At 51.9% G+C, this 25,247-nt stretch overlaps 2 protein-coding genes across 4 annotated transcripts in view; one reads left to right on the plus strand and one right to left on the minus strand.

Annotated features, from left to right (window-relative positions):
* The first annotated feature begins 5,515 nt into the window (after positions 1 to 5,515).
* On the plus strand, positions 5,516 to 21,673 carry KLHL40 (kelch like family member 40). Of its 2 annotated transcripts, XM_044425055.1 has the most exons (6): positions 5,516 to 6,664; positions 8,817 to 8,977; positions 10,385 to 10,492; positions 11,801 to 11,986; positions 12,937 to 13,083; positions 14,088 to 14,312. In XM_044425055.1, the coding sequence occupies exons 1-6, from the start codon at positions 5,516 to 5,518 to the stop codon at positions 14,197 to 14,199; spliced, it is 1,863 nt and encodes a 620-aa protein (XP_044280990.1). In that variant the 3' UTR covers positions 14,200 to 14,312. The 2 variants fall into 2 exon arrangements, with proteins under 2 accessions (XP_044280990.1, XP_044280991.1); XM_044425056.1 differs by lacking the exons at positions 12,937 to 13,083; positions 14,088 to 14,312 and adding an exon at positions 21,562 to 21,673.
* Positions 17,276 to 25,247, minus strand: part of ZBTB47 (zinc finger and BTB domain containing 47) — a 34,325-nt gene continuing 26,353 nt past the window's right edge. For both annotated transcript variants that reach the window (XM_044425053.1, XM_044425054.1), the window contains exons 5-6: positions 24,180 to 24,324; positions 17,276 to 21,276 (exon numbers count right to left, since the gene is read on the minus strand). In XM_044425053.1, the coding sequence (XP_044280988.1) occupies positions 20,861 to 21,276; positions 24,180 to 24,324 (561 nt within the window). In that variant the 3' untranslated portion in view covers positions 17,276 to 20,860. The remainder of the gene's footprint in view (positions 21,277 to 24,179; positions 24,325 to 25,247) is intronic.

Here is a 25,247-nt window from a genome sequence, read left to right on the forward strand (position 1 = left end):
GGGGCTTGTGTCTTCTCTTTTGGCGGTGCTGGCCTGCCCCTTCCAGATGTCCCAGCTCAAGTGCGAAAGGGGAAGATTCTGCTGCAAAAGGGGTGCAAATCCCCAAAACAGCCTTTCAGCAGCAAAGGTGCTCTTTCGCTGCATGGGGTGCATGGGGGTCCCTCCCCTTCCAGTGCTCCTCAGAGTGCGCCCTCTACCCAGGGACCTGCAAGGGTCAAGCTGCTGCTTTCAAAAGAGAGAAAGGATTAAAAGCGGCGCTCATAAAGCACTTCTTCACAGTGAGGATGGTGCTGCTGACGGCTGCGGGCAGTGGGTCCCTTGGCGAACCTTCTGCCTGACTCGATCTGGGCCGTCCCCGCCAAGGAAACTGACTCACCCAGTCCCTGACTGGAGGGCGAGTGCGGTCATCTGTCGCAGCCTGACGACCGAATTCCACGCCCTGTTCCAGGAGACCTAACTGTCCGTTCACAATGAGCCGAAATCTAAACAGGCCACCGGACCTTCTGGAATGTGACGGGGGATCTAAAATTAGGCGCCAGCCGAGTGACCGGCAGTCTGCCGGAACTGCTCAATGGGAGACCAGCCAGGCCCAGTTTCCATTGTCCGAACTTGGCGTTTCTTTGGTAAGAAAGTCAGAAAAGCTGGGGCAGCATTCTGCTCACGCAGCGGCCAGCCGGCTGCCCACGGCAACCCAGCAAGTGCCACGTCCATGCAACAGCCCACCCATGTTCCCCAGCAACTGGGGCACAGTAGCACTGCTTTTCATACCAGAGGTAGTCCAGAACCATTAGGATTTTTATTTTATTTTATTTTAATCCTTCATTTCTATGCTGCCCCCATCGCAACAAAGCCTCGGGGCGGCTCACAACAAAAACAAACAAAAGCATATAAAAATTATACAATAAAAATATTAAAACCCGGTGCATCTCAGCTTAAAATTATTTTTTTTAAAAAAACCTACATAATAAATTAACAATTAAAATAACTTTTAAATAAAAAGGTCTTAGCCTGGCGCTGAAAAACAAATAAGGACGGCGCCAGGCGGGCCTCTCTGGGGAGCGCATTCCAGAGGTGGGGCGCCACCGCAGAGAAGACCCTCCTCCGGGTGCTCACCCTCCTAATATCCTTCACGGAGGGCTCCCGGAGAAGGATTACTGGCCATAGATGGTCTTCTCCTCCACACTGGTGGCCAGTATACATAGAGAAGGTGGAGAAGATGAAGAGTTCATTCTGCTTTCCATGGGAAGAAAGGACCTTCCATGAAAGGAAGGGCTATACGTTTGGAAGGTCTTGCTCCCAGCTTGTAGGGAGCAAGACCTTCTCCCACTACACCCACTACACCCATACCTCACCCCATTGATGTTGCTGACTTTCTAAATCGTATTTTCAGGTGGCTTGAAGGGCTGCTGTGGGTGGGAGTCCCTTTTTTCCAGTGCGAGAGCTCGAGTCTAAATCTGGACCCAATGGAGAACTGACATTGGGGTTAGTCCAGGAGATAGAAGCGGGGAAGACAAAAGCATCACTTCTTAGCACTCTGCCGTCCTTCCTGCAACTAAGCTCAAAGGGGCTGCCCACCAAGTTTCAGTTCCACACAGAATTCTCCTCCACATTCTCGGCTACTGAATCTGTCAGTTCCTTCTCGCAGCCTGCACTGGAAATGGAGAGTGAGCTAAGCAGTGTTGTTGTGGCTTGGCTGGGGAACCGGCCACCACAAGCCAGATGAGGCCCACCAGGCTTCCTCACCCGGTCTGTGAGAGCCTGAGAGAGGCCAGCAGTCATGGGAGAACAACTCCAGGTGGCGCTTCAGTCCGGAGGAATATTCCTGCACCAGCAGGGGGTTGGACTGGATGGCCTTCATGACCCCTTCCAACTCTACTATTCTATGATTCTGTGATTCCTTGAAGCTGCATCTCAGGTGGCTTTGCTCCTTGTTTACCTTCCTGAACAGGTTAGCAGGTACTGGGAAGACAGTGCCAGCTTCCATCTGGGTTGGTACCTCCAGGAGTATTCCTTGATGTATTGACTCACTTTCCCTGCCTGGAGAAACACCAGGTCTACTCTGTGTGTGTGTGTTTCTGTGTGAGACACACCAGGTCTACTCTGTGTGTGTGTGTTTCTGTGTGAGAGAAAGGAAGGGTTGATGGTTCCTTGTATGTTTGGTTGCACTTGTGAATGGGTTCATGCACATCAAACATGAATGGGGCGTGTGAATGTGAATTAACTCAGTGGAAGGGAAGATATGCAGGTCAGAGCCCTGTGATGGCAGGGGTGATGGTCTTCCCATTTGGGGCTCCAGCCAACGCTGGCAAGTGGCCCCTGATGCCCTTGCCCAGAGCCAACGTGGCCTTTGGATTGAACTATCAAACCCATCCAGCACAAGGCGAGTGCTTTCTCCTCAGCTTCGCATCCTCTGTCTGTCCTGAGCCCAGCAGCTTCTGCTCTTCCTTTGAATATAGAAATTCAGCTTTATGGCTGAGTGTAGACAAACCGTGGTTTGTCTTAGCTAGGATTTACTGAAACAAGCCAACTTCAAACTGTGGTTTATTAAACCAGCTTGTTTCAATAAATAAGCTTTGTTAAGCTTAACCACGGTTTAGGGTGTGGATGTAAGATGAAGCTGTGGTTAACTGAAATGGGCTGCAAAGATTCCCATTTCCTCCCGGTGGCTGTTCAAGGGAGGAAAACAGGGCACTTGTGGGTCTCCCTCTTGAGCGGGTGGGGTGCCAGCCCGGTGCATAGGTCAAGGTGGCTCGATGCGGCCCTTGCACATGAATCTTGCTCATGGTTTGCCTTTCTAGCAGACCACAGAATGCCTGAGCCTTGTGTGGAAGATTAAAGAGACAGTGGCATGTTAATTCCTCCAGGAGAGGGACAAATTAATACGGATGGGAAAATATAATCCACAGAAGGAGTGGGGATTAAGAACATGGGCTCAGAGGCAGGCGAGTGCGCTGCTCTGGAAAGCTTCCCTAACCCTTTCGGTTGCTGCAAAAGGCAGACCGAGTCCAAACAGGATTACACCTGTACCTTGGGCTCACCCAAGATCAGCACCCTGCGGAGGTGCAGTGGGCTTTGACAAGAAAACCCCAATCCACCCTAATAAAACCTTAAACAATTACATAATCTGAGAAGAAAAAAAATAGGCAGATCCTTCTTGTCTTGCAAAGACCAAGCACTGTACACTCATGTGTTCCCGCTTCCTCTTCCTCTTCCTCTCCTGAAACAGGGTTTTGATAATTCCTACCAAGGACACACCAGCTTTCAATACTGAATCGGCATCTTGTCACCACCCCATTCACTGGCCTCCCCCAACCTGGGGCCATCCTGAAGTGTGGGACAATGCCACCCATCATGCCCGGTCAGCACGGGCATACTTGGAGTTGCTGGCTGGGGATGATGTGGTTTGTGGTCTGACAGCCAGAGGGTGACAAGCTGGAGTTTCTTAAAAGACTGTGTGAACAGCTAGCAAAAGGATTCGCTTTAACTCCCTGCTTAAAAAGTGAAGCCTGTCCTTTGTCACTATGAGGGGAAGGATATTATCTGGGATTTTAAATGTTGGCGTGCTTTTGTGTGAGTGCGTTTTGTGTGAGGGTTTGTGTGAGTGCATGTTTGACATTTATTCCTATGGATTTCCTGTCCCACCCTTCCTTCCAGAAGCTCAAGAAAGCGCATGAGACGGAGCTCTCTGGTCCTTTCGGGCCGGTGGGCACAGGAACTGCTCTGGGGTCCACCTGAGAATGGTCCCTTTGAATGAATGGGAATGAGAGACCCTGTGGGCCTGAGGCTGAGAAGAAAGTGCAAAGCAAAGTGCCAGAGGAGAGGGAGAAAGCGTCAGGCTGGAGGGCAGGAAAGGAGAGAGACCCTGAAGTTTGCCGGTATTGTTTCCTGGGAGGTCCCTGAGGAGCCGTTCACCCTTCCGATGGTCTTCACAACAACCCTGCAAGGTAGGTTAGGTTAAGAGACAGTGCCTGGCCAGGGTCACCCAGTAAACTTCATTGCTCAGTGGGGATTTCAGTAAGAGAGAGGCTCCCTCTAAGAAGAGGACCAGCAGGCATAGTGGTTAGAGTGCTGGAATGGGACTCAGGAAAGCCACCTGGCCAGGAAGCACAGCGGGTGACTTTGGGCCAGTCCCTGACTCTTAGCCTTGCCTACCTCACAGGGTTGGCGGGGCAGCTGGTGTAGCAGAGGGGGTTAGCATTTTGGACTGGGGACATGAGAGACCTCGGTTTTAGACCCTCCTCAGCCAGAAGGCTCGCTGGGTGACTTTGGGGCAGTCCTCAGCCCTCTGCCTCGCCTACCTTGCAGGGCTGTTGTGAGGATAACCTGGGGAGGAAGATGATTATATAAGCCTCCTTGGGTTCTTTGCAGGACTACAGAGAAGAATCATCATCATTTTGATAAAATGAGAAAAGCTGAACCAAGTCGACCCTGACTTGGCTGAATGCAGCCTTCCTCTGCCTGGGGCCCTGCAGAGGTGTTGGACTACAGCACCCATCTTCCCCAGCCATGGCTCACTGCAAAGATGAGGAGGAGGAGCCATCCCAGCTTGGCAGCAGAAGCTCTTGAGATACATGGTACTTGCAGGACAGATGCCGCTCAGCGACCGGGACTGCTTGTTCCCCATCAGCTCAGCCCTTGTGTTTGTAGAGAGGTGAACGTAGCTTTCAAAACATGCCTTCCCCTTCAAGCCCCTGAACCTATTCATGGCTGCCCCTGGACAACTTGATTCTGGAAAAAAAGGGGAGTGCAGAGCTATAGACTGAATCAGCTAAACTGTCTTGGGGAAACTGAGGCCTAGATTTCTTTCCGTTGCCGCAAATGTCAGAAGTATTTCTTTGCTGTTGATTCAAACTCTGACTTTGCAGTATATTTTTAGCATGTTAAGCTTTGCTCTGGATTTAGAAGAGGAGAGTGAGGCTGTGGCATCTGCCTGTGTTGGGGGTGGTGTGTGTGTGTGTGTGTGTGTGTGTGTGTGTGTGTGTGTGTGTGTGTGTCAAAATAGTCCTCATATCTCCTGAGGCTGATTTGGGAGGATTTTGTTGGTTTGATTCAGTCCGAAACATAATCTGTTTCACACACGCCGTTACTAAGGCAGAACGGTCGCAAGTCACTCTGCTCCAAGTCCTTCAGGAAAAGATCTCTTGGAAATGAATCATAGCATCTTCTCCATGGATCTAGAATTACACGGACAGCTGTCCCACAGAAGCCTCATCATTCGCAGCCCCCTGCCCACCCCCCAACGCACCAGTCATCCCTCCCTGGCAGGCCGGTTTGTCATATTAAATGGTGATCGGCTTACACACACCCTCGAGTGGATTCCCTAAGCTTCGCAGCGCTGCAGCTATATATAAAAACTCTCCTTGCTGTGGAAACCAAACCCTACAGCCAACTGCACGGGGCAGCGAGGAGCTCCTATTCTCAGCGCTTCTTCTAGGAGTAGAAGGAGCCGCCGGCATAAGCGGCACTAAAAGAGCTGGGCGTCCCGCTCGGAGAAGAAGAGAGAGCGACTCCAGCCATGGCCGTACCCCTCGAGCAGGCCGAAGAGTTGCGCCTCTACCAGCAAACTCTCCTGCAGGATGGCCTGAAGGACATGCTGGACCACAAGAAGTTCCTCGACTGTGTCTTGAAGGTGAAAGGGAAGGAGTTCCCGTGCCACCGCCTGGTCCTCGCAGCCTGCAGTCCCTACTTCAGGGCCATGTTCCTCTCAGAGATGGAAGAAAGCAAGAAAAGGGAAATTGACTTGGAGGATGTCGATCCAGAAGTCATGGGAAAGATTCTCCATTACATCTACACCTCGGAGCTGGAGATCACGGAGCAGAACGTCCAGGACATCTTCTCTGTGGCCAACATGTTCCAGATCCCATCCATCTTCACGGTCTGTGTATCCTTCCTTCAGAAGAGACTTTGTCTCAGCAACTGCCTGGCCATTTTCAGGCTGGGTTTGATGTTGGACTGTGCCCGCTTGGCGGTGGCCGCCAGAGACTTCATCTGTGACCGCTTTGCCCTGGTCTCCCGAGACGAGGAGTTCTGCCAGCTGTCCCCAGATGAGCTCATCGCCATCATCTCCAGTGACTCTCTGAACGTCGAGAAGGAGGAGTTGGTCTTTGAGGCTGTGATGAAATGGGCCACAGCGAAGGATCGGGACAGCCGGGTGAAGGCCCTGCCTGTGGTCTTTGAGAGCATCCGTTTCCGCCTCATGGACAAGGGTTACTTCAAGGACCATGTGGAGAAGCATGCTATAATCAAGTCCAGCCCGGAGCTCCTCAAGAAGATCCAGATGGTGAAGGACGCCCATGAAGGGAAATTCACTGTGGTGAAAAAGGCTTCTGGGAAGAAAAAAGGGGCAAAGGAATCTGGGGACAGTGTGATAAACGGAGGGGTGGAAGAAGAGGAAGGGGAAGAGGATCAAGATGTCCTCCCGGGGATCCTAAATGACACCATGCGCTTTGGAATGTTCCTTCATGACCTCATTTTCATGATCAGTGACTCGGGGGCAGTGGCTTATGACCCGAGTGCCAACGAGTGCTACTTCGCCTCGCTCTCTGCCCAGATTCCAAAGAATCATGTCAGTTTGGTCACCCGTGAGAATCAGGTCTTCATAGCAGGTGGACTTTACTACAATGAGGAGAATAAAGAGGACCCCATGAATTCCTACTTCTTGCAGGTAATGGGCTTCCTTATTCTTTGGCTTGGAAATGGTAATCAGCATACAGCTGCTAAACTACAAGGCATACGAGTCTCCATTTGGAGTGTGGCGTTAATCCAGTTCTTGCTTTGGTCCAGGCGCAGCTCAGTCCTCGTTCAAACTGGTTTGATTCCCCAGGTCGAGTGTGCAACATAAGGGGTGGTGATGTGCCTTGAACAGTTAAGGGGATGGCCATCTTCTTGCCCTTTCTCCTCAGCATTCAGGTTGATCTGCCTTGGTTGATATCACGAGATTAAGGAATACAAGTTAGGAAGGCCTGACAGAGCTAGGCGCAAACTTAGGAGGAGCCACTGGGCCCAGCACAGCAAACATCCTGGTTCTCATGGCTGCCCGGCTGTGGTTGGCTCTCCTCCATTGGATGCATGGAAACAGAGGGAGGATGCTGCTTCATCAAGGCGGGTGTGGGGCTAGATCAGCATTCCCCCATCTGGGATCCCCCAGAAGTGCCAGACCAGACCTCCTGTCAGTCCCAGGCAAAGCAGCCAATAGTGAGAGATGGTAGGAGTCGTACTCCAAAACATCTGGAGGACATCAAGGTGGGAAAGGTTTAACCAGAGGATTTGCAAGTTCCCTTCCAGTTCTGATTTTAAGCTTCCAGGTGGCTCCCAATTAGCCATATCTTTCTCTTTACATCTCACCAGTGGCCATCAGAAGTCAGAATCATCAGCTTAATGGATCCATTGCTTTGACCTAGCATGGTGATCCTCCAGATGTTCTTCTTGTTGATCATTGAGCTAACACTTATAAGATTAATAATAACAATTATTCAGGGGTTCAGAAGCTCAGGCACAGCAGCCAACAGTGGCCCATGGGAGTTCCCAAGAAAGCCACATCTCCCCCTCCGGGCCCAACCCCCTTTTTGTGAGTGACCGCCAACGCTCCTTCAGGCTTTCGTGGATGCTTTGCCATTTTGAAAGGCTGACATGCCACTTCCAAGGCTGAGTTGCTGCATTAAGCTTTGAGTTAAATTCAGGGGCGTTTTGGCCCCTCCTGCCTGGGGTGAAGCCCCTGGGAACTTCCGGGAACCTCAGCTTGGCCCTTGGGCTGAAAGAGGCTCCGCACTCCCGTGACAGGTGGTCCGGGGTGTGTTTCAGCAAGTCTTGCCACTCGATTCTTGTAAGGGGAGCCTTTAGGGTCGCACTATTGGGGGCTGGGAAGGGCTGCCCTGTGTGACGCCAACTGGCAAGTTTCCCCGTGAGTAGAGAAGCTTTTGACGGGCACCTGGGAAGATGGGAAGCGGTGCAGCTGAACCCAAATGGGTTCAGCACTGTGGATACACCCCTCCTGCAGCGGACACCGAACCCCGTGGACGTGGCGCCAGCAGCCACTGCTCGTGAGAAGCTGCCCGCTGCCACCCACCCGTGGGCTCATGCAACCCAGTGTTGCTGACACGGGTTGGCAGAGGAGGCCAGATTTTCCAGCCCCACCAGGAGAGGCCGGGAATCCAACCCGGAAGTTGCTGCTCAGAGCATCCACGCTCGCAGGCAAAGCCGGTGGTCAACCGAGCTTCCTAGCTCACTCAGGGAACATGCCGCCTGGGGATGATGGGAGTTGCAGTCTGACACATCAGGCTGGAGAAGCCTTTACTGTGCTGCCGCACACACTGCTTTTCCGTTTGCAGTCACTCGCCAGTTTATATGTAGTTTATATGACTCTGCCGTGCCTGCCAGCTTGGATAAGGGGAACTGCTATCTGACCCTAACGCCAGATCCCTCCATCTGCAACTTTTATGGGGAGAGAACTGGGGAATATTCAGGATGTGGGCTGAAGAGGGCTTTGGCGAGAGAGCTGCTCTTAGCTCCCACCGCCAGGAGCAGCTTCCTCAACGTGTGGCCTACAGCTCCCATCTTCCCCACATGCTGGTCAGGGCTGGGGCTGTTGTGGCCTCAGCAAGCCCAGAGGGCTCCCCCCGAGTCCTTGTCCTAGGCACCGTATCCGTGTCTTTCCCAGCTTGGGAGGGATCGGCTGCTTCAGGGAAGCTCAGGCTTGAACCCAGAAGCGCTGGGCAGGGCTGCCAAGGCCCGGAGGCCCCGGAGGGCTTTCGCCAGGGCCGACCCGACGGCATGGCCGCCCCTGACCCCCTGCCTGGCGTGCTTGCGTTTCCCTGCAGTACGACCACCTGGACTCCGACTGGCTCGGGATGCCTCCGCTGCCCTCCCCGCGCTGCCTCTTTGGACTCGGCGAGGCTGAAAACTGCATCTTCGTGGTCGGGGGGAAGGAGCTGAAGGAGGGGGAGAAGACGCTGGACTCGGTCATGTGCTACGATCGCCTGTAAGCGCCACAGGGATTTTGGGTGGGAGGGCTCCTCCGGCTTGTGCCGCTCCAAGGAAGCAGGACTTGTGTCCGGCGAGCCTTCTAGATGTGTGGGACCGCAATCCCATCCCCACTCAGCACGTCCAAGGGCTGCGCTGACCAGAGGATGATGGAGGCTGCAGTCCAGAACATCTGAAGGGTCCCATGTGCAGGGAAGGCTGGCATCAGTTGGACCTGGCCAAATCTGGTGATCTTTTCGTGGTCCGGGTTGATCCTGGGAACTGGCTCTTGATTCTGAGCACATCCAGACCGTCCAAACCAGGGCACTTTGCACAAGACAACCAAACCAATAAGCAGTGAAACAGTGGCATGGTGGCCTAGTGGTTGGAGTGTTGAGCTGGGACTCCTCCAGAGGCCTGGGTTCTAATTCCCATTTAGCCATGAAGCAAGCTGGGAGACTTTGGGCCGGTCCCTGACCCTTAGCCTGGCCTACCTCTCAGGGTTGTTGTGAGGATAAAATGGAGAGGGAAAGGACCATGTGAGCCTTCTTGGTAGCGGGGGAAAAAGGGGGGGGTATCAGGGCGATAATATAATGCAGAGCAGCCCCATTGCAATCAATGGGGCAACTTAACCAGGACCAATGATTCCCACTGAGTTCAGTGGTTCTAATCTAGGAATGACTAAAATGGAGTTCCCACCCATTCTGTTAATCATGTTTGGAAAAAGGAAGAAAGGTACTTAATGCCACCATGTTTGTTTTGAAGGAAAAGGGGCTGCAGGGCCCCGATCCGGGGTGAACTTGCGAGCACCACTTCTGGTGCATCCAAATCGGAAGTGTGGGTTTGGGTGGGTACCTGCAGCTGCTTTTCCTTCCAAATAAGACCATGAGTGTTGGGTTATGCTTGTGTTTGTTTATTTTTAAAGTGTGATTAATTTAATGTGCAATTCAGCCATATGTTCCTCTTTGGTGTGACCACTGGATGAAGAAAAATTTTATTGGCTTTAAAAAGAAAGCTTTTTGGATTATTAGCTTCCTCGAATGTCACTTTCTTGGTGGAAAGGCAAGCTATGAATCAAATAAGTGTATATGGGAGGGAGTGAAGAGCAGAGAATTGGAGGAACGGTGGAAAGACGGATTTGTGCCAGGGCAAGAAAGCGGCTCAGCTCCTGCACTTTTAGCCCTGCTCTGGCAGCCTGGAGTTCAACAGGCGCATCTTTTCCTAATATGGAGATGAGGTGATGGGAAACTCTCCTGTTGGATGCTTGCCTGTCTGGATGCTGCAAAAACCATAAAAGAAAGATGTCATGGGCATGGGCAGAGATGCTGGGATGCAGGACAGGAGACCGGATGGCTGAGTCCCCAACAGAGAGGGGTGCCGTATCCAAACTCGAGCTATGGGAATCTCCTGACTTTCCTCTCCTCAGGAACTTCAAATGGGGTGAGGCGGACCCCCTCCCTTACGCAGTCTATGGGCACGCCGTGGTGTCCCACAAGGACCTCATCTACGTCATAGGAGGAAAAGGAAGCCACAAGTGAGTACAGAGAACCAGGGAGCGTGTAGTGCACCTTCCATTTTTAACATCTTCCCCCGCAGCAGACGCTCCCCAAGAAAATCGTGTATTTTGCCTTCTAAAATGAGTGTTCCCAAATGGCGTCATGGGTTCCTCCTGAGTAAATGCTATTGTGCAGCAGTGCAGCAGTTGAGAAGACACAGTGTGGCCAGGGAAAAGTCAAGATTGCCCCCCAAAAAGGGGGTGGGGAATGCCAGACAGGAGACTATGCCAGCCTGCCTTTCTGGTCCCAGAGCCTCTGCCTGTCCCACCGCTGGGAGGTGGTTCCCCAGCCAGGGCCTGGGCGCCATCAAGTGGCATCAGGTGCCATCAATAGGTGCCATCAAGTCATCCCCACCTTATGGTGGCCCCACAAATGGGCCCATGACCGCTCTGCTTGGCTCTTCCAACCTCAAGACTGTGGCTTCCACTATGGGGTGGAACATCTCCAGTTGGCCTTCCTTGTCTTCAGTTCTCCTGAGCATTCCTGCAGGGACATGATCACCCACACTCTAAATCTAGTGACCCGGAAGGGGTCCCTATGTTCACATGACTCCAGTCCTCCGTCAGCTTCACTGGCTCCCCAATGAAGTCCGGGCCCAATTCAAGGTGTTGGTGATGACCTATAAAGCCCTAAATGGCTTGGGTCCTGGTTACCTGAAGGAGCGCTTATGGCCCACCTGCCCCTTGAGATCAGCGGGAGAGGCCCTTCTCCGGGAACCCTCCGTGAAAGAAATCAGGAGGGTGGGTACTCGGAGGAGGACTTTCTCTGCGGTGGCACCTAAGCTATGGAATGTGCTCCCCAGAGAGGTCCGCCTGGCGCCGTCGTTATATGTTTTTCGGTGCCAGGCAAAGACCTTTTTATTCAAACGTCAATGTAATTGCTAATATTATTTATTTATTTTATGTCTTTGGCCAGGTCGTCTCAAATTATATTGTTATTATATTGTGATTATTCATTTATGGTTGTGAGCCGCCCCGAGGCTTTGGCGAATGGGGCGGCATAGAAGCTTCCTAAATAAATAAATAAATGAGGGCTCCTTCTTGAGTGCATGCTAGGCAGAAGCTGGGCAGAAGCAGAGCATGTAACCTTCCAGATGTTTCAGACTATAACTCCCATTAAGCTTCGCTGGGGTAGGAATCATAGCATTTCTAGACCTCAACATCTGGGGGGACACATGTTGCTTACCCCTGGCCTTGAGGAATGCTAGACAGTTGACCCATGAGTGGTCCATGCACAGTTCTTAGCACATCACTGGCTGAATTGTTCTCATCTTTTTCCTACTGCAGGAAGTGCCTCAACAACATGTCAGTGTATGATCCAAAGAAGTTTGAGTGGAAAGAGCTGGCTCCCCTGAAATTGGCCCGTTCGCTTTTTGGGGCAACCGTTCACAACAACAAAATTTATGTAGCAGCTGGAGTGACCGACTCTGGTTTGACCAACTCGGTGGAAGTTTACGACATCGCAAAGAACAAGTACGTGCGCCACTCGGAAAGATCTCCTCCTTTCATTTGTGTACTCTGTATCGAGTCATTATTATTTCATTTCCATGCCACCTTGTAGGTGAAGCTTTCTGGGTGGTTTACAGCTCAGGACTCCTCCATCCATGACTTTTCTCCCCCTCCCCGAATTTAGAGCTACCAAATTTTGTGAGATGGGTTTGGCTGAAAGAGTGGCCAAGGTCACTCCTGGTGCTTCTGGTTGAGTGAGAATATGAACCAGGGACTTCCCTCAATCCTAGTCCAAGACTTGGCCTTCTCCACCCTTATTGCCCTGCAAGATTTAAGAAAGATGCAGGAAAACTTGAAAGGGTCTAGAGGAGGGCAGCAAAAATGATCCAGGGGTTGGAGACACTGCCCCGTGAGGAGAGACTGGGAGAACTGGGCATGTTCAGCCTTGAGAAGACTAAGAGGGGACATGAGCTCCCTCTAGAAGGACCTCAAAGGCTGTCACAAAGAGGAGGGCCAAGATCTCTTCCTGCTGATGCCAGAGTGCAGGACACGGAATAATCAAGTCAAGTTGCGACAACCCAGATTCAAGCTGGACACCAGGAAAAGTTTCCTCATAGTCACAGCAATACGACAGTGGACCAGCTGCCTGGAGGGGTGGTGGCTGGGTCATTCAGACATTCAGAAAGAAACTGGGCAGCCCTCTGAGTGGGATGGTGCAACGTGGTGTCCTGCAACAGCAGGGGGTGGACTTGATGGCCTTCATAGCCCCTTCCAACTGTGATTCCATGATCAAAGCCCGGCCATCACACAGAGCAGTGCCAGGAACTCTGCATCCTTCACCGAGTCTTTATTGGTGCATCATCACAGAATAAGCGCCACCCCAGCCTTCTGTAGGGCCCCTCTGGGTACTGAGAGAGGTCTGCGCTGGGGTCTGTTCTGCCCCCAAACACTGCCGGTCTTCTGAACCTTTGCAGATGGGAAGCCTTCACCGAATTCCCCCAGGAGCGCAGCTCTGCTAGCCTGATCAGCTTGGCCGGCACCCTCTACCTGATCGGAGGCTTTGCCACTGTGGAGACAGAGTCAGGGGAGCTGGTCCCCACGGAGCTCAACGACGTCTGGAGGTAAGGCGACCATCGGCCCCTCCGTCGGGCTTGGACGGGAGCCAAGGCAGCCGAGCGGGTGGGTTTCTGTGCGTTCTTTTCACGCACCAGGAGCCACCTCGCGTAGGCCACACCCAGCCAGATAGATGGCTGAGCTTGGATCACAAGAACACAAGGAGGACCACAAGAGCACAAACATGTCATCTCATGTTTGTCTCTGTCGATGGATTTTGCCTCATTTGGTCTTCAGCACAAGGATCACAGAATGTGCCGTCTTGCAAGACCTCCAGAGTCTCTCTCTACCTTCTCAAGAGTCTGGACCATCCAGGCATCCAGACAATGGCACCCAGTTGGTCTTCTTCCCATCCTCCTTTTTGTAATATCGCATTCAGTGAAACCCTGGCAAGTTCAAAAGATTGTACATTTTTGTGACCCTTGAGTTGGTCTAATCAAGCTGGATTTTGGGATTTTTCTTACGGCCAAGACAGCGGCCACATTTCCTGCGGGTTCTTTAAATCAATTTAGTTCCCTTTGGGGGCATTTTTTGAGTTGGGAGCAATGACGTGTACCTGCACTGACCTGCAGTAGTTTTGCCTGGCAAGGGTCTTTTTGGAATTCTTGATCCATTCACCTGAATAATTTGCTGTCATCTGCAAATGAGACCATCTGACTCCTAACCCAGGTCACAAAAGAACCAATGAAAAGGCACCCGTCCCAAAATTTAATGCTTATTTAAAATTATTTGTTGCCTGTCATTAATGGTAGAAGTGTCCCAAAAGGCTGAGTAAAGGATGAAGGAAATGAGTTGTACAAATTTCTTGATGCATTAAATCAAATTTCCCCATCCTGGTGTTGGGTGACAACTCCCAGAATCCAAGCTTGGCTGGCTCGGGAATTCTTGGAGTTGCAATCCAACAGGCACAGAGCTGGACAAGGCTGTACTAACATCTCAAGTTTTCGCATCTGTGAATGGGATCACAGGAAGTTCATCCCGAACTCATCCGACTTTGTGGGGGCTTTTCCAGGTACGATGAAGAAGGGAAGAAATGGGAAGGGATCCTTCGAGAGATCCAGTACGCATCCGGTGCCACTTTTCTGCCAGTGCAGCTCAACGTCTTGCGGCTGACCAAGATGTAATCGGGACGAGGCGTCGCTGCTTCTCTCCGCTTTCTTTTGTACCTCTGCATTTGAAGATTTGAAGATGCTGTGCTACTTCTCTGTTTTGTTAGATAAAACGGAAAAAGATGCGACATTTTGTGGTTCTCTGACTAAGAAAAATCATGTGTGGGTGGGGCAGCATTCAGGAAAGGAATACTTTCTGACTGAAAAGGGAGGGAGGGAGGACGGATGGACGGACGGACGGCAGGAAGGCAGGCAGTGGTGATGGCCAGCCCTTTTGGCAGGTGGAGTGCTGGTCCAGTTCATTACAAGCTGAGCCCATTATGGTATTCTGGAGTCCTGGTGAGTCTTGGGCTCTGGGTCCTGGCATAGGGTTCCCATTAACCCAGCTCTGGAGATCGCAGCAGCCCCACATGGGCGAGACACACAGGTTCCCGTCTCCTGGGCTAGGTATTCCACGAGCGACCCTTCCCACAGTGCTCGAGCCACATGGGGCAAACAACTGGAATTCCATGGAAGGCTCAGATGGGTTCCCAGCGGCCACGGCTCTGAGCTGGAGATTCAGAAGGCAGAGCCCTGGGTGCAAGAGGAGGGGTCTTGGCAGGGCAGGGCTGTGCTGGCTGGCTGAAGCTCCATGCAACAAAGAATTAACAAGCCAGGCAGAAAACTGGCCTTCTTAGCGCATCGCCTCCTCCAAAGATCTCGCTCCTTTCCCACAGAAACCCCCAGACTTTGGATTTGCTGCTGTGATCCAGACAATGCTGACTGGAGACAAAATCTTTTCCCTGCTAAGCATGGAGAAAATGAGCCTCATTTGGCATTTGGAGTGACCGACTGGACAAAAGGGCTTTTCCCCTACTGGGAGAGGAGCACGGCTTGAAAGTTGGTGGTGGGAGGGCTGGGGATCCCCCTGCCCCGCTCCGCTCCGTATCTGCACGGCAGAAGCTCCTCGCACTTGCGCTGGAATTGCTCATCCCAGTCCTGAATGTTTCTGACTCTCCAAGAGCTAGATTCGGGGTCCCTTCGGAACAGGCAAGACACTGCGCTCCTGGATCCAGAAAGCTCTGTTTAATTTAAGTGTGTGACTTATAGCTTTCCATTCGTGGAAAAAATATCCCTAACAAAACAGAAGATGCAGGCGAGTGTTAAGCTGGAGTGCAACATGCTTTGCCGTGGAACATTTTGCCTCTCCTGATGTAGGATGGATCACAGCTACGAAAAGAATTAAGATGGGGAAGATGGTCAAGGTCCTTTGCCTGCAAATAGCCTGTGATTATCAAACCTTGGACAGACAGCCATCCACTGGAACGTGCCCATATTTGCTTGGCAACGTATGGCTTCCCAGAGAAACATCAACAGAATTTCAGAAAACTTGCAGTGATGGGAGACCCCTGAACCACAGGCCAAAAGTGGTCCACAGGTAGCTTTTCCCTAGCACCGGAATGGAAATGGAAACCCCACTGCCATGGGCTAGGAAGAGCTGTGTTTTCATGCCAAGACGGCAGGCACACGTGCTCTCAGCTCCTCCCTGCCTGTGGACACAGACCCCTGGGATGGGAGGGGCAGGGCTCTGGAACGGAGCCGTTCCTGGATGCGATCTGCTCCCTCAGCCCTGCCTCTTGGGAACCGAGCTGAATAGTAAAAACCTTCCTCTGAAAAGGGAAGCTGCCCTAAACGGGTTGGCCCAAGGAAACAGCATTTGAAAAGATGCACGCACTGCAAATACCCCCCGAGGCACCTGCTCCTCCTCGATGCAGAAGGGAAGAACCTCTGTGCCTTATACAGAAATGCAAATAAATTCATGCAATGATTTCTGTCCATAAGCCCTCCCTGCATTCATGCCGATGCGTGTAGATGAATATACAGTATTTATGCATCGCTATTCAAGGAGTCTCATTTCAGCGTTGCTGCCTTCATTCTCCTTTCAACATCTTGGAGAACAGACACTCGGCCACAGCCGCCATTTCTTGTGAAGGAAATCCAACCCAGGTGTGTTGGTGTTTGTGTCACACCGCCATCAATGCCACGTTCCACGTGGGTCGCTTGGGTTTGCCATAAACTGCACTGGAGGTTGGCCAAGAGAGCCGATTCACACTTGACTGGACACTCCAGCTTTTTGTAATCCTTACAAACAACCCTGCAAGGTAGGCCAGTATTATCACCGCCCCATTGCACAGAGCAGGGAGTTTGCAGATGAAGCCAAAAGACGCTGACACAACAAACTACTAATTTCAAGGCAAAGGTGAGATACCACCACTCTACACGACTCTGGTGCGCCCGCAACTGGAGTGTTGTGTTCAGTTTTGGGCCCCTCGTTACAGGAAGGATACAGCCAGGTTGGAGTCAGTGCAGCGCAGGGCCACAAGGTTGGTGGCCGGTTTGCAGGGGAAGCCGTATGAAGCGAGACTGAGGGAACTGGGTCTCTTCAGCCTGGAGAAGAGGAGACTCAGAGGGGATCCGTTGGCGACACACAGGCATGCGAGGGGGCGTCACACGGAGGTGGGTAGAGACCTGTTCTCCCCTGCAGAGGAAGGCAGGACGCGCTCCAAGGGAGCAAAGCTCAGGGAACCTAGGTTCAGTTTGGATGCCACGAAGCACTTCCTGATGGTTAGGACCCCGAGGGTGTGGAATGGGCTTCCCCAGGAGGTGGTTGAGGCCCCATCGGTGCAGGTGTTCAAGGATAGGCTGGACGTCCACATGGCGGGCATGTCGTGAGCAGAGCCAGCTGGTGCCAGAGGTCAGACTAGATGGCCCGGGAGGTCCCTTCTGACTCGCTCTGTTTTCTCTGTTTCTATTTAAACTGCCAACATGGATAGCTGCAAGGGTCTCCCAGCTCCTGGAAAATCTCGGTCCAGGGCAGCAGACAGCAGCTCCTCTTATCTCCTACGTGCAACCAGAGACGACAAGACTGGTGGTTCGTGCAAGACACCTTTCTGAAGTGTGTCCACCATCACTTTTGCAGAATATTATTGCTAGTGCAAAAGTCTCTGTGTGCGCCTCTGTAAGTTCTTCTAGTGGAGAGAGGTCCCACGTGACCCTCAATGGGTCGCCATGGGTCAGTGCAAACACAACAGACATCAAGGAGTCGAATGAGTTGGAAGTTATTTAAACCAATTTTATTTATTTCTTTTTTAAAAGCAAAGTGTCACCACTTCTGAGAAGGGTCAACCTTTTTTGGAGTAACGGGGCTACAGGCCTAGGAGGAGAAGGGGAGCTGGATGAGAGGGGCTCGGAGCATCTCCGAGGGACCCGAGCTCAGGCAGGGAACACCTGTTCCCGGTGTCTCTCTGCTGGCTGGACAACGCTTTCCAGAAACTTCTGGAGCTTTGCTGGTTAATGCTAATAAGCAGGTGGGACCAAAGGCAAGGGGAACATCAGGCAGGGTGCGGGAGATTTTAAACCCTTACCTGATATGCCCCCAAATCCACATGCTGCCTCCGCTTTTCCTCCTAGCAGCTCCCCAGTTGGTTTTAGTGGCGTCTCAGACCCCAGCCGGAGAGGTCAGAAAAGCGGAGAGGGCTAGAAGGAAGTTTCTGGGGGGTGCCAGTGGGTCCCCAGCATCACCCAGCCTGCTGAGGGCTGGGTGGGAGATGCGACCCTCTCACTCCAGATCAGTCCCCCACTCCGGCGGTAGTGTTACTCGGCAAAAAGGGGAAGAAAAGCGGTGACCCCAGTGAAGGGAAGCACCCTTGGTACCAGGGTACCTCCCTGCGGGCGTCCTGAAGGTGATGCTGGAGAAATACAAGAGAAGCCAGAATGAGTTCTGGTGGAGTACCGCTTCCCCCACAGGTTAGAAATAAAAACATATGCAGGTTATATGTGTGATTGTTAAAACGAAAAAATGCAATATATTTTCTAGAACATTCCTTAAGATGCCTCTTGAGCAACAAAAAAGGTCTCAGAACTCAGCTCCACCTTCCCGCCCATCTCAGTCCTTCAAGATCCATACAGAATAAAGTGCTTCGTTGTGATTTTTTTTTCACACTAGAAGAGAGCCACCAATACACAATTCCCACCCCACCCCCCTTCTTGGCATATCTGGGCAACTGAGAACGAATGCCAGAAATCTGCTACCCCTCCAAGTATCAGGCATTCAGAAAATTAGCTTGAGGCATGTGAAATAATTGTTTGCTTGTTTCTTTGTCATTCTTTTGGGCTGATACATGCTACTGACGTTTTGAGATAGAAAATGCACTCTTCTTCTCCCAGTGTTAACCCCCGCTCTATAGTCTCTTGAAGAGGTCTATCCAAGGAGGATCATACTGGGCAGCCTGCTTTCAGGCTAGCCGAAGGCAAGAGAAGTCAACGCTTCTTCCCCGAAGAGTTCAATCCCGTGCTGTCTGTCTGTCCCAACACCCTGCCACGAGACTTCATTGCACCATCTCGACCTTCCTGCTCCAGCCACAACGTCTTCGCTTCGTCCTTCCTTGTCCGTGCACGTGTTATGGCTGTTATTCCAGGGACCAGCCCTGCTCGAGTTCACAGAAACACAACAAAACATACGTAAAGAGGCAAAGAGGTCTGGATGTCTGAGAGGGAAAGGATTCCCAGGTTCGGGGGGCGGGGGAAAGAGGAACAACACCAGCCCTCTGCCCCCAAAGCAGATTTCCAATGGAACTCCTACAAGGTCCATGCGCACGGACAAATTCCGCGCACTGTTTCTGCAAGCTGACGGGACAACGCCACCCTCGTGCTGCTGGGGCTCAAGCTCCGCCCACCCCCGCCGGGTCGGAAGGGGCACACGCCACAGAAGTGAATGGAGCTGGCTCAACAGCGGCGCTCCGGGGAACTGGCCCCGAGCCGATGTTCCGCCAGCTGCCACAGAGCCTAGAATAACTTACGAGCATCCTATTGAGGAAGGGTTATTATGATGGATTAATAAAGTGCAAAGAAGGTTAAAATAATAGATTCATAACTTTTTTTAAAAAATTAAAAGGCCAGGCGTCTTTCCCCCAAGCTGGATCAAGCAAGTCCATCGGAGGAAACCTAGGCGTGGGATGTGTCCAGAGGCGCTTTCGTATGTTAAGGCCCGGCAAGGACAAGATCCCTCTGCTGGAATCCAGGAAGGATGTAGACCAAGTGCTGGAAGCGGATCCCTGAGCCCAGGTCTGTTTCTCTTTACTCTAAACCTTTTCTCAACGCTGAATCGGACGCTGCTGAATGTGCCATTCAGTCGTCTCTTACGGCAACCCTATGAGCAAGAGCCCTTCAAAATGCCTTATCCGTGACAGCCCCACTCAGCTCGCCTCAACTCCAGGCTGAGGCTTCTTCTCTAGAGCCAGAGCATCCGGGACGCCTTGCTCGAACCTACGCAGGCAGGCAACGGCTTGGGCGCACGGACCAAAACGGAGACGACCGAGGTGGGGCGGAGACCAAAGCCTCTGTCCTTTTTGCTGCACAGGCGGTTCAAAAAGGGAGTAGTTTTTTGCCGGCACCCGTTCCGTCAGTGCGCAGCAAATACGGCAGCTGAGGAACGGCAGGGCGTGCTGAACAGCCGGTGATCCGCTGCGCCGCGTGGGAACGGAGGCCTGTTTCGGGGGCAAGCAAACGTTTGGGGTCGTGGGCACGGCTGCCATGCTGCTGAGATGCTGCCCCGGCTACCAACTCAGGAGGGCTGTCACTGGGAGCACAGCAAAAGAGACGGAACTTGTCCCAGTTCAAAGCTCTGACTTTATATGGTGAAGGGAGGTTTCGAAGCCCAGCCAGTGAAATAGCTCCTTTAAGGAGACTTCTTTGGGCCCCAACTGAATCTGGCCCTACCTCTGAAAAACCTGCAGTCTTTACTGTCATTTAGTGCCCAGCACATGGGGTCAGATGGACATGTGGTCCAACGTGCTGTAGGGTCACCTCCTACATCAACCGGGTTAATTAAAAATAGTATTAGGAAGGGGTAAGATGCCGAGAAAGGAGCCTGGGAATTTTCTGCCACCTGTGGGCATCCATTCGCCACTGCTCGCCTGTCAAGTGCCCATGGGAAGTCATTTGCAACCAGGTGCTCCTGCTTGCATGCCCCAGCATACTGCCTCCGAGAGGGGAGGGCGCATGGAGCCTTCACAATCAGCCACTGGTGCCATGAGGAGCAGCCTTTCTCTGCCACGAATTTGTCTAATAAAAAGCGATGGAGAGAAAGGGACAAATGAAAGGCTGGTCTTGAGAAGACGCGAGGACCAAATCGGAAACCTCCGTGGCCGCCTCATGACCTTCACTCTTCTCTTCCACTTTTTGTGCTTCCCTTAAACAGAAAACATGGAACTACGTGGCTTCCCTGCTAAGCTTTTTCGCTCAAACCAAGGATCCGTGGCCACAAGCTCCAGAGGAAACACACATGCTCTTTCTATGCCCCCCAACACACACACCTGGCGGGACAGGTGAGGAAGAGAACGGCTTGCCAAACAGCCTCAGCCCTTCCCCAATTCGCCAGCACCAGCACTTGGTCTACATGCTTGCAAGATGCGGCCTTCCGGCCTTGAGCAGCAAAGACGGCTCCTATTCCGGGCTGAGCGGCTCACGCCCTTCAAGCTGAAGACGGAAGATCACACCTGGCCAGAACACAAACGAGACCAAATAAAGAAAACCCGATCCAAGCTCTTCCCCCGGGTGTCAGTGGTATTTGTGCCGGAGACGCCGGACAGGCCCTTCCGGAACGGCAGACCAGTTTTATGCACGCTCTCGGGGGGGCCTAGTTGTTCAAGTTCACGCGGCTACCGGAGAAGAGAGGTGGCGGCGGCGGTAAGAGAGGCGGCGGAGGGACGCTCTGTGCATGCACAGGCATGTGCGGCAGGGGGAGGGCATGGGCATGTGGCGCTGCGGAGTGGAAGGGGACCCCGGCCGGCAGCTGGGGCGAGAGAGCGCTCTGGGCCGCGGGGAGCCCCAGGGAGCCGGTGTCGCTGTTGGTGCCGGGCTCCGCGGGCCCGGAGCTGCTGACCCGGAAGCACTTCTCCTTGTGGGCCTTGAGCATGTTGGAGAACCGGAAGCGCTGGCCGCAGGTGTCGCATGGGTACGGCTTCTCCCCCGTGTGCGTCCGGCGGTGGCGCTTCATGTTGGGGCGGCTGGTAAAGCTCTTCCCGCAGATCTCACAGATGTACGGCTTTTCGCCTGCGGGAGGGAGAAAAGGGTTGGCGGCGCTGCCTCAGGTCTCCCACACACGCCCTGCGATTCTGACCCCGCGACCACTATGAGGCCGAGCGCAGACAAAATATTACTGCAACCGTGTTTTCAAATATGTCAAATGGATGTTGGAAATGCAAACATAAACCGGGTACCTTCTATCGTATGTGGTGGACTTGTGATAAGGCAAAAAAAACTGGGCGAACATTCATAAATGGCTTGAGGAAATGTTACAAAAATCTTTAATATTTAAACCTGACATCTTTTTACTAGGTATTGTACCTGATGATGTTGATAAACAAGCTATGCATTTGGATTTTGGTAAATATGGTGGCAAGGATTGCATTTGCCCAACATTGGAGGAGTGAAGGACCACCCACTGATGAACTGATTTTAAAAAAGATTCTGGACTGCGCTGAAATGGACAGTCTGACTTTGTCTCTGAAGGAGAAAGAGGATACAGACTTCTATCAAACTTGGAACTCTTTTTATCATTGGCTAGAGAAACGGGACTATGCATAGATCTGAATATATTTATGGATTGCTATAAAAAAAATAATAATGGGGGGCTGACCCAGCAGGTCTGATGGTTCTGATGATTTTTTTTAATTTCTTTTAGTTTGTAGAAAATAATAATAAAATTTATTCAAAAAAAATTAATGCAACCGCTGGGGGCAAGTCTTCTCCCACAGTGTGTGCATGGGGCACAGAAACCTCCCCTTAGTTTAGGAGATGCTTTCGATGCCCGCACCCCCAGGACTTGTGGGGTGGCATCTCAGGGGCACGACAGAGAGAATTTCTGCACTGCGATTCACCAGCGTCGGCCAATGGCGATGTTTTTTGCAAAAATGTTTCCCAATAGTCAAATGATTCGTTATTATTTGGTTTGCATTTTGTTTCATATTTTAACATCGGCTGCTGTGCGACTGTGACGCTTATTTCTATTTTATTTTATTTTATTTTATTGATCTGTTGTAAACCCTCCCGAGACGTCTGTGTTGGGAGGGTATAGGAAAGTTTTAAATAAAATAAAATAGATTCAATTGCCATTCCTCAATCAGGCAAAATCTAGGAATGACCGGAATCCACAGGCAGAGTTGCAGGTCACAATCAGCAAGAAAGTTCCACATTTGGACAAAATTGTGAATGCGAAACAGGTAGAAAAGTGTCATTGAATTTTCTGTTCAAAACTGGGATTGACATTACATTTTTTTTAAAGGCTCGATTTATATTTTAATTTAATGCACTGGGTTAAAAGTTTGAGGTTAGCTTATTCATCTGCAGTACTGTATGCAGTTCCATTTGTGGTTCAAAAATTAGAAATTGGATGTGATATTACTTTTGTAGGGGCTGTGAACATAAATCAAATTTTTTTAGGGGTGCGGGGCATGGAAAAGGTTGCGAACCACTGCTTTAAGGAACTTATCTGCCTTTTCTCTAAATATTTGCTTGCTGCGATTTTTACAAAAAATTCCATTTTAAAGAGAAGAGTTGTGAAACTGCACCACAGATGGGATACAACACAAGGGGCGGTTCACAGGGTCCCTGACACCAGCTGGTCGTTATTGTGCAGAGCTAATGCCCACTCTAAACTCTCAGAAACCGTTTCTCTTGTGCTCAAATTCATGAGAGGTCCAGAAAATGTGGAGCGTGACCGTCCGCGGCACCAGACGCTCGACTCTGAATGCACGAAGCTTCCAGTTGTGGGGAAACGGCCTGGACAAGCCAGAAATGCCCCCCACACAGAGTAAAATTACTCCACAGCTCTCCTGGCTTCCAAGAAATCACGGAAATGCGTTTGTAAGAACCTCCACCTGCTGGCAGTGAGCTTGTTAAAGCCCCCGTCCAAAGTTTTCAGTAAGAAAATAAAGTTTACTCACCAACGCAGTTTACATGGTGGGGTGTGGTCGGGGGCGTTGGATTGGGACCCCGGAAACCCAGGTCCTAGTCCCCACCCAGCCATGAAGCTTCTGGGTGACTTTGGGCCTGGCCTTGACTTTTGTCCTAACCTACCTCACAGGGTTGCAGTGAGGATAAAATGGGGAGGAAGAGGAAGAGCAGGATTATCTAAGCCACCTTGCTTTCTTCGCACAGGGAAAAAAGCAGGGTATAAATAACACGGAAAATATAACATCCTATCCCATTGCAGCGATTTGAAGCATAACAACAAACCCAGCCAGTCAAAAGCCGACTGCTTTTGTAAATAAACATGTCTTTAAACATGTGTTTTAGAAGAGACACAGCAATTGCTGCTCTCCTTGACGGCGGCTGCATACAGGGGCAGAGGCTACCACCGAGAATGCACCGCCTCATGTCCAATTCCTCCTCTTGCTTTGGCAGTGTTGGAAGGGAAACAGGCAGGGCATCCTCTTCAGATCTCAGAACTGCCTCATGGAGGCGCTACGCTGGCAGGAATTTCAGATTTTTCTTTGCGTTCGAGCAGCTACCTTCTTTTTGTTTAAACTTGTTATACAGAGACCGTGTGGTGGGGTAGCGAGAGTGCTGGACTGGGGAGATCCGGGTTCTAGTCCGCACTTGACCATGAAGGTCGCTGGGTGGCTTAGGGGAGTCACAGGCTCTCAGCCCAACCTACCTTACAGGGTTGTTGTGAGGATAACATGGAGCTATGGAAGCCACCGCCGATCTCACAGGAGGGAAAAAGGCAAGGGACACATGGCATATTAAAAGGAGGAGGAGGAGGAGAGGCACACACCAAATTATTATATTGCTATGATAATAAGAAAGGGCTTGCCAGGGTCCCTCTGACGTTCGGGCTGGGGGAACGGGGCAAACCGCAGTGTGCAGCTGATGCGAACAACCCACAAATTTTGCACACACGTTGCAACGGCGACCGTGGGAAAGCGGGTTGGGCTGGTGGGAGGAGTGCGCACCTGTGTGCGTTTTCATGTGCTCGTCGAAGTACTGCTTCATGTTGAAGTCCTTCCCGCACCACTGGCACATGAACTGCTTGTGGCCGATGTGGATGCTCATGTGTGAACGCAGCTGGTACTTGTACTGGAATCGCTCGTTGCAGTTCTGGAAAGAGAAGGGACGGTGCGGCAGGATTCAAACGGGAGAGACGCTTGCAGGGAGAGCGCGCGGCGCGCACGAGTGTGGGCCCTCCTTGCTGGAATGCAGCCCCTGCAACTCACATGCGCATATCGTGCCGTGTTTCGATTGGGTTCCTGCCTCTTGGCATGTCTGCCTGTCTTCCCACCTCCCCGCTGCACCCACACAACAGTCCTGCAAGGTAGGTTAGGTTGAGAGAGTGGCTAGCCCAAGTTCACTGAGGTGACCTTCCACCTGGGACTCCGGTCAAGCCCGAGAGCAGAGCCGCCACAACACGCAGGCCCTGCTTCTAAAACCAGCGGGTGAAAACACACCGCTCCCGTCTGGGTTTCAGGAGGAACCTGGGGCAAGTGTTTCACCACACCTCGCTGGACATCTTGGCAGGGCCACTGGGAACCGGAAACATTGGCTTTCTGGCCCAGGGTGGCAGCCCACAGACCGCCAATGGGGCAGCCCCACGGTGCCGGGATGGCAACTGCTTCCTCTGCGAGAGTTTCTTTAAACAGAAAGGGTGGATTCACACACAGGAAGGAGACACCATGCAAGGCTGTCCCTCCGGCTGCGGCAGCGGCCGCCATTTTGAATATTCGCGCTGAGGAGGGGAAAAGGGGACGGCTTGTCAGTACATGTGAGCCCAGCAAGGGTAGGTGACTGCGGGGCTGGACAAGTTATCCATGGCCCTAAAGCAGCCGAGGGGACCCCGGTGCCTGGAAAGTCACAGAAGAAGCAGTGTTGCTGCGGCCGGACAGGGTTCGCACTGGAGTCTCCTTGGGACCGCTTCCTGAATGTTCCTCACGACCTTTTCAGACGGTTGCCCGTGATTTGCTAGGAGCATTTGTAGTATATGAGTACAAACGTACGAACAACTAAACCGGGGTAAACACCAAACC

The sequence above is a fragment of the Varanus komodoensis genome, unplaced genomic scaffold, assembly GCF_004798865.1.
Source record: "Varanus komodoensis strain SLA01 unplaced genomic scaffold, ASM479886v1 scaffold15, whole genome shotgun sequence".
Classification (NCBI taxonomy): domain Eukaryota; kingdom Metazoa; phylum Chordata; class Lepidosauria; order Squamata; family Varanidae; genus Varanus; species Varanus komodoensis.